The 16,512-nt window shown below is 39.3% G+C and overlaps 1 protein-coding gene across 3 annotated transcripts in view; it reads right to left on the bottom strand.

Moving 5' to 3' along the window:
- Positions 1-16,512, bottom strand: part of nemf.L (nuclear export mediator factor L homeolog) — a 33,373-nt gene that overhangs the window by 429 nt on the left and 16,432 nt on the right. The window contains exons 17-33 of one of the 3 annotated variants that reach the window (XM_018230515.2): positions 15,036-15,139; positions 12,219-12,281; positions 11,086-11,198; positions 10,158-10,215; positions 9,676-9,734; positions 8,860-8,980; positions 7,302-7,578; positions 6,870-6,918; positions 6,738-6,781; positions 6,181-6,328; positions 5,011-5,088; positions 4,413-4,610; positions 3,465-3,497; positions 2,303-2,409; positions 1,774-1,817; positions 368-447; positions 183-282 (exon numbers count right to left, since the gene is read on the bottom strand). In XM_018230515.2, coding sequence (XP_018086004.1) covers positions 205-282; positions 368-447; positions 1,774-1,817; positions 2,303-2,409; positions 3,465-3,497; positions 4,413-4,610; positions 5,011-5,088; positions 6,181-6,328; positions 6,738-6,781; positions 6,870-6,918; positions 7,302-7,578; positions 8,860-8,980; positions 9,676-9,734; positions 10,158-10,215; positions 11,086-11,198; positions 12,219-12,281; positions 15,036-15,139 — 1,654 coding nt within the window. In that variant the 3' untranslated portion in view covers positions 183-204. Of the gene's footprint in view, positions 1-16; positions 283-367; positions 448-1,773; positions 1,818-2,302; positions 2,410-3,464; positions 3,498-4,412; positions 4,611-5,010; positions 5,089-6,180; positions 6,329-6,737; positions 6,782-6,869; positions 6,919-7,301; positions 7,579-8,859; positions 8,981-9,675; positions 9,735-10,157; positions 10,216-11,085; positions 11,199-12,218; positions 12,282-15,035; positions 15,140-16,512 lie in introns of those variants that run through there. The other 2 variants (XM_018230514.2, XR_005963436.1) reach the window with 2 other exon arrangements.

Raw genomic sequence — 16,512 nt, 5'->3', positions numbered from 1 at the left:
TGAAATAATGCAGAGCAAGAAGATCATTGTGCTTTAATATGTTATTTGATACAAATCAACGATAACACCCTGTAGCTATCACTTTAAAACCTAAAGTATAAATTACAAAAATAGAACATATGATAGTCTTTTAGTCAATTTCATTTTAATTGTATCATCTTATCAGGCTTGGCCAGAAGTACCATAGTGTTGTTCACATCCACATCACTTTTTCTTGGTGTTCAGCAGATTTGGTGCAGACACTTTAACCTTTCCGGGCATATTCCGCGATAAATCGGTGTCCTGTTTGCCAACAGAGAATCCAGGTTTAGAGATGAAAGCAGACAATGTTCATATTATTCCTTGTGTCCGTTTAGTAATCACTTACCTTGACACTGCGCAGTAAATCTTTTTCTCTTACTGTGGAGTCTTTAGAATGCATAAAGCTGTTTAATGCGGTTTTGGCAGCTGCAGTTTGGAAAGATGAAATCAAGTTAGGTTGGCAACAGAAATAATTCCAAGGGAATATACGCCTGTTTGGCTATGCTTCAAGACTATGTTTGCAATGACATCTGAAATAGACTCATTTGGGTGGTCAAAAAGACTTTTTAATTCCAGATGAATGGAAATCAGCACATGTAAAACACCTCTATGCAGTATAATCATGCGAAAATGCCATCTTCCCCATTTTTACGTGGTTATGTCGCATGTAAAGTGTTTCCTGTGGCCTCACAAGGCAATCCATTAGACTGCACTGCAGCTCATTAAAGGAGAAGGAAACCCCCAGGGCGCTAAACCCCTCCCTCCTCCCCCCTGGCCTACCTGTCCCCCTGGGCAAATGCCCCTAACTTTTTACTCACCCCTCTGCGCAGGTCCTGTCCACGGAGTACGCAGTCGCCATCTTCTCCCACGCGCGTCTTCTTCCTGCTCTGATCGGCGTTTTCTGGCGCATGCGCAGTAGGAACAGGTACCGGTACGGCTCTACTGCGCATGCGCCGAATGTCACGAAGTTTTCCGATTTCACTTCGTGACATTCGGCGCATGCGCAGTAGAGCCGTACCGGTACCTGTTCCTACTGCGCATGCGCCAGAAAACGCCGATCAGAGCAGGAAGAAGACGCGCGTGGGAGAAGATGGCGACTGCGTACTCCGTGGACAGGACCTGCGCAGAGGGGTGAGTAAAAAGTTAGGGGCATTTGCCCAGGGGGACAGGTAGGCCAGGGGGGAGGAGGGAGGGGGGGAGGGGTTTAGCGCCCTGGGGGTTTCCTTCTCCTTTAAGATATAAAGTGCCTAAACTCGATGGAAGGACAGAATCTTGAAATGTGTTTTAGTTTGTAGTTCTGATTTTATATTAAAGGGGCTGTCCACCTTTGAGTTATCTTTTAGTATGATGTAGTATTCTGAGACAATTTGCAATTGGATTTCATTTTTTATTATTTGTGGTTTTGGACTTATTTAGCTTTCAATAGTTTGCAATTTCAGCAATCTGGTTGCTAGGGTCCAAATTACCCTAGCAATTGATTTGAATGAGACTGGAATATGAATAGGAAAGAGCCTGAAAAGACAAAGTAATAAAAAGTAGCAATAACAATAAATGTGTAGCCTTAAAAAGCTTTTGTTTTTAGATGGGGTCAGCGACTCATTTGAAAGCTGGAAAGAGTCAGAAGAAGGCAAATCATTTAGAAACTATAAAACATAGATAATGAAGACCAATTGAAAAGTTGCTTAGCATATTAAAAGTTAACTTAAAGGTGAACCACCCCTTTAATGGTTTAAAGCTAAAGTTATAACATACCTTTTCCCTTCTTATGGGTTCCTGGAGTCAACTTTACCTTGTATCTGAAGAAAATTAAACACAAAAAAAAAAGTGAAATTGCATTTGCTGTTTGGCATAAGCTAGTCTGTGAAAACATGGGTAGTGGTGAAATAAAATGCAGTCAGGCTATTAACATGCCTACTTATTGCTTGTCATACATAACCAGTTATATAGCTAATAAATCCAAGGAAAATGACACTGATGATTTTGAAGATTATATTTTAAGAATATGTTTACACATCTGCAGTAGAGCCTTCACCAGCCTGACATCTGGTAACTAAACATAAATAACTATAATTCTGTACTATATAATTTTGTAGTAACATATTCTGAGGAGGAAGAGGCCTTCGGGCAGTAGTGTCCCCAGAGATAGACAACATTTCCCCAGGTATATTCCTACTGGAGAGAAACACTGCGAGAATCGTTCCCTTTACATCACTTGATAACTGTATATGCATTTCAGATGTCACCGTTTATCAGGGGGTGTGACATTCTCTAATCAACCTACTTAAAGTTGGTCATAGAGGTGTAAGGAGCACAGACTGGTATGGAGAAGAGAAGCACGTCCTCTGCATGTGGCTGTCCACTCAGAGAATCCAGCAGGTTTTCAGCTTCCTGCAAGATACATAAGGAGGCAGTTGTCATTCAGTCTTTTTAGTGCACTTTTAGCATTCTCCCCCCCCCCCTTCCAGGATTTGATTAAGTCTTTTTCAGCAGGATTTGCATTCGGCCAAATCAGCCTGGCCAATCCAAATCCTAAAACTCACGTGATTTTTCATCACCCAAACAAGGACGTTAAATTTACCCCTTTGGATTTGGTTCAGTATTCGGCCAAACTTTCATTAAGGATTTGGATTTGCCCAAATGCCAAAATAGTGGATTCGGTGCCTCCCTAGGTGTGACATTTTCTCTTACAAACAGTTCAGGCTCATCCCAGTGGATGCAAGAACAAAGCGTTTTGCAAAAAGGTACTTGTGGCTTCTTACACTTGTCCTCAGAGCCAATGGGGTAGTTTTATCCAAGAGTGAAGTTAGAGATTGCCGCAGTTCATTAGAGAGAAATTCCACCTCTCTCCATTCATTTCTATGGGAGTTTGAAAGGCATATTTCTCTGGAGATCTCCAACTTCACTCTTGGATAAATCTGCCCTTATGTGTTTAGGTGCCCGTTTGACATGATGAATGTGCAAAGCCAAGATCCCCAGATACAAGGAAGTCCAGGAATTAACACTTGCTTTGAGGAGGTGCTACTCCCAAGGTTCCTGTAGTATGTTACAACTACACGGCAACTGACATGCACATAGTTAATCACTCACTAAAGCCATTATTGATGGCACCATGCACTGGTGGGCCAGAAGCGGCCTCACTGGAGTATGACAGAAATTTGCATCACAACTTGCACACGATGAAAGAAAGCAGATGCAAACTGTAGGATGATGCACACAACGTTCATACGACTTCTGCACTCCCTATTTACCATTCTTCTTATTCACCAAATATAGATCAGAACAAAAGACACTGGCTAGCTTGATAAACAATAGACAAATTATAAGGCAAAATGAAGGTGCCTCAATTCCTGTTTGAGAATTTCCTATTTGCCCTTCACCTATGAAGGTTTACTACAGAACCAATCAGGAGTCTAGAGATTGGGAAAAAGGAGATTTTCGTTTACCTCGGTTGCCTGTGGATCTTGATCAGCTTCCTCCTACATAAAATATATAGAGTCAATTAAAGGAAATATTATCTGCATAATAAAATAGAAGATAAAACCAATCCACAACAGTATATTTCTCCATTGTGTTTGACAAGTAGAAAAGTGACACACAATCATACGGAATGCTGCTGAGGCAAATCTTTAGCATGACAAGGAAACCATCACAAACAGGAGGCTGCTATGAAGAATGGTGATGTTGTGACATTTGCTCCTAGGTTCCATGGTAGTGACCTTTAAGCAGGAGCTTGATTATTGGGCCAGAACCATGAAACGGCTTCATATGTGAACACTCCCAGTAGCCCATTACTGCCATTGAACCTGGGAACAGAAGTGATAAGACCAAAAATGTTGACCACCAACACCACTGTGTAAGCTCTGTAGTTAGCCAGCAGGTAGCTTTTAAACTAACTGCACAACCTGGGGTACTTGTGTCATGAGTCCCCTTTAGGATGTACAGGATCACCATTTATATATTGAAAAACATTCAAAGTTTCTTCTGCAAAATGAACAAAACCAAGGGCCATCCCCCGATAAACAATAAAAGGCACAAATTTGGCCAAGTGCAGTAACCCATAGCAACCAATGAGCTGTTCGCCTTTAAACAGGTTTCCTGCTGATTGGTTGTTATAGGTGATGTAGCAAGATGTGCTCCTTATATTACATAACTCCATTCATTTATTATTTTAGCCCTTGTATGATGGTCGGCTGTTTGATTAACACACTGCCGACCGAAAGCAAAGCAGCACTGGGACTATACTCCTTTAATACAGGATTATAACATATTCATGTGTATATACCACAAATATATTCATGAGTATCTTGCTAATATTTACATCACTTTTCAATATGAACAGATTTAAACAAACCATAGCAAGGTGGTTGGTTTGCTGTTCTGGTTCCTCTCACCTTGTCTTCCTGCTGCTCCTCTAAAGTCATTTCCTGGAGGTTCTCGGTTAGAAACACATCAGCTGGACCTTGTCCTTCCCTTTTAACAGGTTTTGGCCCTCCTCCCTTTGCCTTCTGGGGTGGTTTCTTCACTGGTTCTTCCTTCATTTTGCCCTTTTTTCCTTTTTTTCCTTTTTCCTCTTTATTTGATCCTGCAGACTAAACAGAAAACTGAAGACTGATTTTGTTTGTATGGGAAACAAATGAATAAACATGATGAGTATACAGTGCTTTATTAAAACCAGGTCTGACTTGTGCATAATTAATTATTAATATAATTATTAATTAATAATTAAGCTGGCCGTCCCTTGAAAACAGCAATATTAAAGACTTCACACTGCAGATTCACAAGCTATTGGTTCATTATAGGAACCATATAAAGCTGATGGGAAGGCTGAAGACCATATAATTCCCTTAAAGTCCAACATAGACTCCATTGAGACAGCCATGCTCTAACTTTTAGTAAAAATGACCTCACTGGACAGACCTTTATTTGAAAGAGAGTTGGAATTTGTAACAATCTATATTAGAAAGAGAAAGAGCACAGACTCAGACTTACTCCCAGCAGTTGCATTATCAGGTCCCGATCTTCTTCATCCTGATCCTTGTACTTCTCCTTAATCTTCTTCAATTTACTCTGTGAATTTGTATAAAAAAAATCAAAAGATAAGTATTTCTCTCTAGGGGTAGGGCAGGGAAATGAAAAGAGCAAGGGTAACTATTCTGTTTTTCTCTTCTGTGGATAATATAGTTTTTATACCATTTTCTGGAAATAATGTCTCCCATGTGAAGAGGTGCCTACAGAAGACACACCTAATGGGCTAGCTCTAAAGAAGCCATGGGTGGGACGGGCCTTCCATGTCTCTTACTTCACCCACTCAAGAGGGGTTGCCATATGCATTACCAGCTGATCACAGGTCATTATGGTAGATACGAAATCACGGCGTATCTTATTGCCTATAAACCAGTGACCATTGTCAATGTATATGTTTCACTCACATTCAAAATTGCTGTATTGGAACATATACTGTAACAAAGAAACTTGCTGACCTGCCTTCTGGAATCTTTAGTGACCCAACAATAACCACCTAATGAGGAAGTGAGGCAAGCCGAAGCTGCCCTAGCGAGAGAATCCACTTCCAATGCAAAGAAAGCTTTAGTATACAGTTTCCAGCTAATTTTTGATAAGGGGGACAAAAAAACAACAAAAAACTGGCCTTTCTAGCCAGGCAACAACAGCCTTCCATGGCTGTGCCCTGTATTCAATCTGAGGGAGGGCAGATAATTCATGAACCACACTTGATTACCAAAACCTTTGCTAATTATTATGAAAACCTCAACCTCACACACAATATCCCAGATGAGCCATTTCCTTGACTCAATACTGATAGCAGCACTATCTCCAGCAGAGAGAGCTTGACCTGCCTATAACAACTGAGGAGGTTGAATTTCCTGGAAAATACTAGCAACGCCCATAGGAAAAGGAAGCCTAGCCGTTTACCTTTACCTTTACTAACTAGCCTCCCAAATCTACTATATGATATCAGTTAAACCAACCTTTGATTGAGCCTATCACATGTGGGCACAGGCCATTCTGGGGCAGAATACAATGTCTTTTCTGTTTTGTGGTGTTGTTAAAATCAATAAAAGTTTACCTTTAAAAACAAAAACTGTACATTGAGCTCTAGCAATGGTGGAATAAATGCACTGCCTTGGGGGAAAAAGGTACCTTCTGGCCTCTCTTCATTGGCTGACTGCCTGTGCTGGCTTGAGGTGCACTCTGGGAATCTGCCACATCCTTTTTATCACCTTGCTCTATCTGTTCCGATGGTTGATATTCATCTTGGTCATTGGGTTTCTTCCTTTTTTTCAACTCCCTGCAAATTAAAGTTTCAAATCACACCACTTGCAGGGTTATGGCACGCTGTATTTAAAGGGGATCTATCGTGAAAATTAATTTAATTTAATTTAAACTTCATCTTGCTGAAATAAGAAACTTTCTAAATATAATCAATTAAAAAAATTTGTACTGTTCATGAAATAATCAAGTTACTGTACCCCCTTTGAGCAACCTGAACTTCTCCATAACAAATTATGCAAATACAGAGCAAGAAATCTTAGGGAAAAGTGAAATTTCCTCCACCAGGTTACAGATAAAACATCATGAGCAATACCATATACAATGCCTTATAATATGGTATGGATACTACAACTATTGATTTGTAAATGCTAAAGGAAACTGTTTCATGGGAAATGTATAAGGGTATAATTAAGCAACTGTCTCACCTTTTTTCCTTAGCAGACATGTGTTTTCGACCAGAAGACTCATTCTGTTTAAGGAACAACAAACGTTAGAAGTTAAAGAAGATATAGAAGATATATTACAGACATTAGGAAGATTCCTTAATGCAGGCTTACCTGTAAGGGTGCATCAACTGGCTCTGTCGGTGTTGCTTTGCTCAAGGTTCTATGGAAAGTCAATAATAATAATAATAATAATAAGGCAGGACCCAGTGCAAGGCATATCTAGTATTTCAGACAATGTCTTTAAGGATAGTAGCAATTTATCACCCTGATACAACGAATACTGAGGCAATAATAATTAAGAAGTAATACATCAATACACACATTAACAAAACAATGTGTATATCAGGTAATAAAGGGGCCTTGCATTGCCATTTTATTAATGAAGAACTCAATGCAGCAATTGGTATGACATGTTGGGTGGGGGTCCTTGACCAGCCACACAGGGAAGGGTTAACTTCATGATAATAGGAGACTGGCAGTTGAATGGGCTGATAATGCACATTGTTGAAATGCTGTTAGAACTTTTAGATGGGCGGTTAGTACCTCTTTGTCTGCAGGTGAGACAAGTCAATGGCAGTATCGGGATAGCTCGGTTCCGTTTCAGCCTCTTCTTTTATTGTGCTATTGTTTTCTTCAGAGTGGCTACTTTCCTGATCACTGTTTTGGTCTGAAGGTGCCATGTTCTCCCTTTGTTTATGGACAATGGAATCAGTACTAGGACCTTTCTGCTCTTTAGAGTAGCCATCTCCACTGAAAGGCTGCTCTTGAGTGTCTGACTTCTCATCATCTTCACTGCTATTACTGTCTTCCTCTGGGGCATCTGGAAAAAAAAGGAGGCAAAAAATCTCTCTCAAACTACAGAAAAGGAATTTACCCCACTGATTGTGGTGCAAGCAAGTAAAATACTTCACTTCATCAATTAGAAGTTGGAACACTACCCTGAAAAAAGGACTTTGCCTGGGTACTACATTATGTATAAAATGTCTGTTTCTATTGGCTGGTAAGACCGCATTATAATCTTATGGGACCTTTTATACAGAATGTTTGGTACCAGGGGTTTTCTGGATCAGGGGTATTTTTGTAATCTGGATCACCATACCTTAAGTCTACTAAAAATGATTTCAACATTAAACCCGATAGGATTGTTTTGCCAACAATATGGGTTTATGCAGCTTAGTTGGGAACAGGTCTGAACTGGGAGTCAAAAAAGGCGTGGCATTTCAAGTAAACAGAGGCCCAAGCACCCCCTCCCCCCCACCAGCTCAATAAATAGTGACAGTCTATGGCATCTTATTTATTTTGAAAATGTTTTATTTGATTTTCATATTAAACAAGTAATAACATTATGACAGCAAATATTATGCAGATGAAGAAAGACATGTATTCAATATGATGGCATAGTGAGATTGAAAACGGAATAGTCTATGGCATCTTAAAGCAGTGCCTCTGCCGTTTGCCAGAACCCAGATTGCCAGTCCGAGTCTAGTTAGGATCAAGGTACTGTTTTATTATTACAGAGAAACGGGTAATCATTTTTAAAAATTGGAGTTATTTGATTAAATTTAGTTTATGGGGGATGGCCTTTCCATAATTCTGAGCTTTCTGGATAAGGGGGTTCCAAATAGCAGATCTCATACCTGTACTTAGTCGGGAAAGCCAAACATGGGCAACAGTTTGATAATTTGACACTGTGAACTGTGTAGAATCTTAAATAACACACTACATTGTGACTGGTCTGGACCAAATCCTTTACATTTTGTGGTAATTACCTCTAAGAATAAAGAAGCCAAAAATGCAATGTGGAACCCCTGTGCCTGTTATCAGACACCTCCCTCAGTGTCACCAGAGACACAGAAAACACTGGACTGTAATGGCTGTTACACACTGGTGGCGTGGCATTTACATAATAAACTGTAGTAATTATAATAAATGTCATGTGAAGCAGCAATTGAATGACTGTGTATTGTGCTAATCCCCTGGCAAATGTCTTTTACCTATAACTCCACACTGAACGTACATCTCTTGTGGAGTACTATAACACAGCTTACACATAAGCCTTACTCATAGCATAGACAAAATGTATCTATTAGAAGTCTCTTACCTAGAGGTATATTTTCTTCTGCAGCCAACTCTATGTTACTGCTAGTGACACTCTCCATATCTTCATCCAGCTGTTTTACTTTGCGCTCACCTTTATGTCTCCAAACACATGTTTCATCCACCTGCAGGACAGTAAACATCATTACAGACCAAAGTTTCCATCTGCAGGGCCCCAGTATGACCTAATTGCTGGTCCTCAGTCAGATTTGGTGACCTCAATGTGTATCACCAGATGTAGTCCAATGAAAGTTTACTAAGGAGACCCCTCAGTTAAATGGGTGGTTCACCTTTAAGTTAACTTTTAGTATGTTATAGAATGGACCGTTCTAAGCAACTATTCAACTGGTCTTTATTATTTATTTTTATATTTTTCATTATTTGCCTTCTTCCTCTGACCCCATCTGAAACAAATGCACAATAACAATTGTTATTGCTACTTTTTATTCCTTGTCTTTCTATTCAGGCCCTCTCCTATGTATATTCCAGTCTCTTGTTCAAATCAATGCATGGTTGCTAGGGTAATTTGGACCCTGTGACTGCACAGTGCAGCTCATAGATATTTTCTATCTCCCATTATGCCCTTAGTGTTGAGGTTGAGGCTTACAGCCTCATCAGTTTCTGGAAGTACTGATACATTCACTTCCAACTACCCAGATGCAATCTTGATGTTGGGATTGCTGGAAGTACTAATCCTTGTAACTATATGTGGTTAATCAGGAAATTTGCCCTAAGGAAAACTAGGCGAACATGGTAAGTTCACAATATCAAACGAAAGGAAAAAGCTTATGAGAGAATTTACAGTGACAAAACAACACACCTTAAACAGAAAGCCGAAGCCCATCATCAAGTAAGAGGGTGGGAGAAAGTTCTTTTTACCTGGAAAACAGAAAGTTTGATATTGTTAAGAAGTATGGTAATTGCTTAAAGGAACAGTAACACCAAACAATGAACGTGTTTTAAATGTCAATATAATGTAATGTTGCCCTGCATGGTGTGTTTGCTTCAGACTCAACAGTAGTTTATATAAACAAGCTGCTGTGTAGCCAAGGGGGCAGCCCTTTAGGCGCAGGGTACACAGTAGATAGCAGATAAGTTCTGAAAAATCCCATTACTATAGAACTTATCAGTGATCTGCTGCATATGCTGTGCCTTTTCTCCTTTTTCAGCTTGAATGGCTGCCCCATGGCTACACAACAGCTTGTTTATATAAACTATAGTAGTGTTTCTGAATCAAGCACACCAGTTTTACCCCAAAGTGGCCCAGTATGTTCTATATGTTCTTCCATATTGTTCCCTTACCTCTAATCATGAAGCTTCCTGTAGTCAGGTACTCTCCAGTTGGAGCTGTCTTTGACACCTGAGAGGTAAACAGAAGGTGTTTATTAATGGGCAACTAAAGACAGATAAATTGCCTCTATGTATAGCTCTTAAGTGGTACCCAGAAGGTTTTGATCATCCTTGTTTCCTTGTTCTTCCAATACAACCCCAGAAATTGCTGAACACCCTGTTTACAGTTACAGCTCAGACCCTTTGCCACAGGCATAGTATATGTGCTGCTGACACACCCCCATAAATCACAGATGGCCTGGACAAATAGATTTGAATTATTTCCAGTCTGTCAAATGTATGTATATGCAAGTTGTGGATTTCCCACTGCATTTTAGGTATTTGAAATGGATATTATTCTGGTTAGAAGTAAGGTTTATACTCCCTTTTCCCTTTAGACTGTAAAAGACAGTATGTGGTACACTGACATTGCTTTTCTGCATATGTGCCTTATTACATGGGAAGTGGGGGCTGTCTAGCTTATCTCAGCAGACTAACCACATCGGCTCACACAGATGAGCAAACACACGAGGACTTTGTCAGGAGGACATTTGCATAATATTTTACATTTAATTTATCTTCCAAAGATAAATGGATCGAAAGGGCTTGGTTTGGTTCTATTTTGCTTTAATATTTTAAGGTTAAAATACACTAAACAACATAATCAGACATATAAAAGCTACTACACTTATTCTGTCCTATGCAATTTGCTTAGACATTTCAACGTCTATTTGATATCTTGTTATCGAATTATGATGTTCAGTGTATTCATATAAGGAATATACCAAGAAATGATTTTTTCCTGCTGTTTATATTGAGAAATGTAAGTGTTATATACTAATAGTGCCTGAGTGCAGCACCTATAGAGAACTATGGGCCATAACACTGGGCACAAGCCTACCTGATTGTGATGGACCCACCAGGCACTAGTGATGACCCGTGCATCCCAAGCAGCGCTATAACACACAGCCATGGTGCCAGCTTCAGTGAGAGTACGGGGTGGCACTGGCTCTCCTAGACAAAAAAACAAAACAAATGATGTGATGAACAGCAACAAAATCAAAGCTTAACTGTTTTAATAAAAAAAAGGCACAATACCATTTTCACACTAAATGTGTAGCAATAGCAGATATGGTTAACATTATATGGGTAATGCACAGAACAATTTGATCTAAAACAATTTAATTTGTCTGAATTAATACTAAGCAATGGCAAATGCCATAACAATTACAGGATCAATCAGAAGTGATTCTTATCTACTTATTAAAGAAGACATATAGGATAAATGAAAAACCCTAATTTGGTAGCCAATTATGAGTAATATAAGGCGTCGCTTTTATATGGTGCTAAAAATTAATATTATCTTTAAAAATAGCCCCTTTATAGGAGCTCCCTATAGATGGTCTCTGGTCCCTGTCTGTGTTTCAAATGAGGGGTGGGTGTGTCCTAAGGTCCCTGTCAGAGGCATAGTAGGAGGGGGACAGCCAATCACAGCCCTGCAATCACACAAGCACAGTCAGGCTTCAGTTCCCTATCAGGTCTTGCTAGTTGCTGATTGGTCCCTGTCCTACAGTGCAGTGAGCTGAGAGCTTCCCACTCCCCTACACAGCCTGGGAATTCAGTGAGTAGGAAGTGGAAGAGAAGGGAGGGATTTTTAGGGGTTTTGCAGAAATATTCAATTAATCAGCCTGAAACACTACTTTTTAAAGCACAATTCTTCTATATCTAATGAGTATAATGCACTGGTACATTTTTTTTTTCACTAAATGTCTCCTTTAATAAATCTGTCCTTTTGTCTTTAAATTATCACATTTTATGTAGTATGATCTCTTCACTTGCACATCTTTCCTAAGTTATATGTAATGGCTATAAAATTGGTCACACAGTTTATTTTTTACAAGCCCGTAAGCAGCTGAACATTGTGCAGTTCACACACATCTGGATGCTGCTACTGTGTTAATGCAGGTTAATGGAGAGCAACTGAAATATCGAATAGTTCCACTAGTACTGGATTTTCTCTGTGAAGTAAGTTACCTGTGGGGTTCTTGATGACACAGCTAGTAGCTCCATGGAGGTCAGCATGTACATATACATCACCTGCATTATCACATACAATAAACTGTATTACATACAAACATATCATGTGTGCTCTGCAAGAAGTGTATAGGGCTGATAAGCAAAAGAAAAACTATTTCCATGAAAGGATATACAAGGTAATGTAAAACTGCTCATAACCCTATTCTAAGCACTTTTGCACTTTACATTAAAGGGGTTGTTCAATTTCCAAACACTTTTTTTTCAGTTCAGTTGTTTTCAGATTGCTTACCACAAATAAAGACTTTTTTCAATTGTTGTCAGTTTTTACATTTTTTTCAAACATTTTTCCGAAATTATAAAAGTTTAATGTTCCTGCAGAATCTGAACTGTTACAATTTGCTACATCAGTTGATACATTGCTCAGCAGCATCTCAGGAGTATTAGTAACTATTGTATCAATTCTAACAGCTGCCTGTAATGAAACTCAGGGATTCTGCTCAGCAGGGCAGCATAAATGTATCAACGAAATGTATCAGTTTAGAACAGTTACAGAGTTGGCGACCCACCCGAACAGTTTTAGAAAGACAAACGAAGGTGAAAATGAAACTTCATTCTTCAATATTAAAAAAAACGGTCACACATAGAATATAGAGAGTAAAGGTGGCCATACATGGGCCGATAAAAGCAGCTTATTGGCACGTGTATGGGGCCCCCCGACAGGCTTCCCCGATCGAGATCTGACCGAAAGTCAGCCAGATCTCGATCAGATGGGACTAAAAATCCCTTGACAAAGCTTTTGCGAAACACGCGTCGGCATGGTTCACTCTCACTCTCTCTATTATTGAATTTTAAATAGATCTCTTATCCTTACTCTTTTAAATCAATTACAGGAGTTACCGATTAGCAAACTCCTTTTTATCCTTTCTTCCTTTTCACAAGACGTGGGGAATTTGTGTTTTTTTAGGAAAGATAGAAAACTTTTCAAGTTAGAAAAGGTAGTATTGAGACCACAGTTCCCCACGTTCTGCCTTCTTTACTTGTGGTAATCCCAGGGTCTAGATAGCAAAATGACCAGACAGTAACAAACGGGATGACTCCACCACTATCTCTTTTTTCCAATTCTAATCTTAATATATTACAAGTGTGAATGTGATACAATTCTTGAATCTGTTGTTACATTGTATATCCTGCCAATCAACTGATAAGGTTGATACAATGTATCCTTCACAGGAAGTCCTGTGAAAGGAGCTTGTGTTTTCCAACAATTTTACTTTAGCTTTTGTGGAATTTATACACACAATTTATTCAATTATTTATTTTTGTTAATTAAATCCCCTGGGGGTAATTATGGTGGTTAATTAATTAGCACTAATGCACTTTAGAGGTTGTTTCTATCTTGAATACCTTGTATTACAACAGGCCATAGGAGAACCAAATTAATCACATAGGTAATAATTTTAAAAGTGGTCTTATTAATTGAATTCAATTGGTGTTTTTTTATAAAGTATCACTATTAATTAAAATTGATGTATTAGAATGTTTAATGAATTGCAGTTTTATTAATTTGACCGTATAATATAATTTAGCACATAGCACTTTGGTGATCTTCATATAGATAAGCACAGGCACTTTAGAGGTTTTTAGTTAATTATTGGCAGCAGTGTAAACTCTTTTAAGTGATTCTAGAATATAAAGACATACGGGGTTTTACTTTTCTTTTCTCTTTTTAAATTAATAAAATATGTCCAATTGGTGATTGTACCCCGCTGTATCCTTTCTTAAGGTGATAAGTTGCTGTGAATATACAACCTTTTGATGGGACTAAAAATCCCGTCAGATCGTGGCCGGATCTGTTCATTGATGCGGTCCCGCAATCCGACCGCCCGTAAAGCCACCATAGGATCCGATCGTTGGGCCCTAGGGCCCACGATTGGATCAGCCCGATATTGCCCACCTCAAGGTGGGCATATCGGGGAGAGATCCGCTCGTTTGGCGACATCGCCAAACAAGCTGATCTCTCCGTGTATGGGCACCTTAACTGGAAAAAGTCTTTGGGGTAGATTTATCAAAGAGTGAAGATCCGCCACTAGAGTGAAATTCCGCAGCTCTCAATTCATTTCTATGGGATTTTGAAAGGCGTATTTATCAATGGGTGATAGTGGCGGAACTTCACTATTAACTTCACTCTCTGATAAATATACCCCTTTGTTTCTGGTGAACTATCTAGAACCAACTGAACTAGAAAAAGTGCTGGAAGGTGAACAACTCCTTTAAATATATTGAATACTGTAGGAGGACCACATTTTGGGCCTTTTGGCTGATTATAGTCTGGAAGAAAAACTCTGAGAAAATAAAGGTGTTGGTAATTGTGATATTGCTCTGCTTAAATCTAACTCGAGACAATTGTCCAATGTAAATTTTTAAACAGAGCAACATCACAGCACCTTTATTTTTACTCAGTACTGAACATACATAATATTCTGTTGATTCCATGTAACAAAAGAAATCATTCATCTGCAAGGTACAGCCAGCTTGGTTAATCTTGTAGCCTTGGAACTGCTGCTTTCAATTTATTTCCCACTCCCAAGCTCAGTCTGCCTATATGATTGCAGATTCTCACCTCATTTTTCTTCCTTAGCTCCTGTACACATATCTGATGCTCAGTCACTTTGCACCAGAACACCAAATGACAAATTATAAAGAAGTTGCTAACAGAAGCTATCACCAACAGATTAAAGGGATAAAAACATCTGCTGTGGTGAAGCAGATACATAATTTCAGTACAGGTATGCAATTCCAGTTGTTGCCACTAACCTGGGTTTAAATACCTCTTGACAATCAGTTCATTCTGTTGCTGATCCCTCCCAGCAATGATCAGATAATTCTCTGAGCTGATAAACCACAGAAACTTCTCAAACCTGGTAAGAGAATGTATGTAACATGTTAGCGGTGCCATACATTGCTTCTTAGCAGCTTGTCAGGAAAGCTATATCCACACTATTCATACTGGCATCAGTATGTAACATTATGCATGCTTTTATTCAAAATGTGTTATAAAGGCATAGAAAATCCCATTACACTAGTTTTGCATCTTTTATTCTACTGGCCACTGCGAAAGGCAACCCCCCCTTGTGCAATGTTTAGATATTCCCAACAGCAATATGCACCTGATGACCTACAAATAAATCCTTCTAAACTTACATACCTACGCTGAGGTACTGAAATAATATATTATTCATAGAATACAGCATTATATGGCAGATGGTCAAGAGGGCAAATAGTATGTATTGCTGGACAGTGATTGATCTGTAAAGGGTTTAATCTGTAGATTATGCATTTAGGTACACACAGGGCCAGACATAGCCTTCCAAGGGATTTTATGGCCCTTTCAGTAAGCTCATTGGCTCCACAGATTTCTTTGAATGACATAATAACTTTAATATAATCGTGTGTTATTCCAAATAATTGTCCCACAACATGTAGAAATTTGGGCAGCACTGTTCTAGATCAGCACACAGTTTCCAGTATCATTGCACATAACTGTGCTTATATTTATTCAGCTCCTTATGTGCCGCTTTAATAAGTGCAAAGCAGTAGGTGGATTTAGTCACGCACATACTGTAGCACATTACATGGTCACAGTGAGCTGGCAGCTGTTTGCAATTAATCACTGCTTTATTATTTTAAAAAAAATGCACAGGAAAAGCTTAATCAAATGACAGAAACCCAAATGTGAGCTTTAATTAGATGCCTCAGTATGACTTTATTCTAAAAAAGGAGATTATGTGTACTCACCGTTAAATCTCTTTCTCTTCAGTCACTTGGGGGACACAGGGACAATGGGGTATAGCTGGTACCACTAGGAGGCAGGACACAACACTAAAGAAAAACTGGCTCCTCCTCCACTGGCTATACCCCCAGCAGGCGGAGATTAACTAACTCAGTTTGTACCAAAGTCCACAGGAAAGTAATAACCTTAAACCCTATGGAAACAATGAAGTAACTTGTAAGTTCATCCTGTCTAACGGAAAATGAGGGCCTCAATCCAGGGAGGGAAGCCCTGTGTCCCCCAAGTGACTGAAGAGAAAGAGATTTAACGGTGAGTACACAAAATCTCCTTTTCTCTAAGTCATCTTGGGGGACACAGGGACAATCGGGACGTACCAAAGCTGTCCCCTAGAATCCCTGGTGGGAAAATGAGGCCTATGTAGAAGGCACCACCAGGGCTTGAAGCACCTTTCTGCCAAGGTGAGAGACAGAAGTCGTAAGTTGTTGAAATGGTCATTTTAAA

This window comes from Xenopus laevis, chromosome 8L, assembly GCF_017654675.1.
Source record: "Xenopus laevis strain J_2021 chromosome 8L, Xenopus_laevis_v10.1, whole genome shotgun sequence".
Lineage (NCBI taxonomy): Eukaryota > Metazoa > Chordata > Amphibia > Anura > Pipidae > Xenopus > Xenopus laevis.
This window is presented reverse-complemented; position numbering and strand designations above follow the sequence as displayed.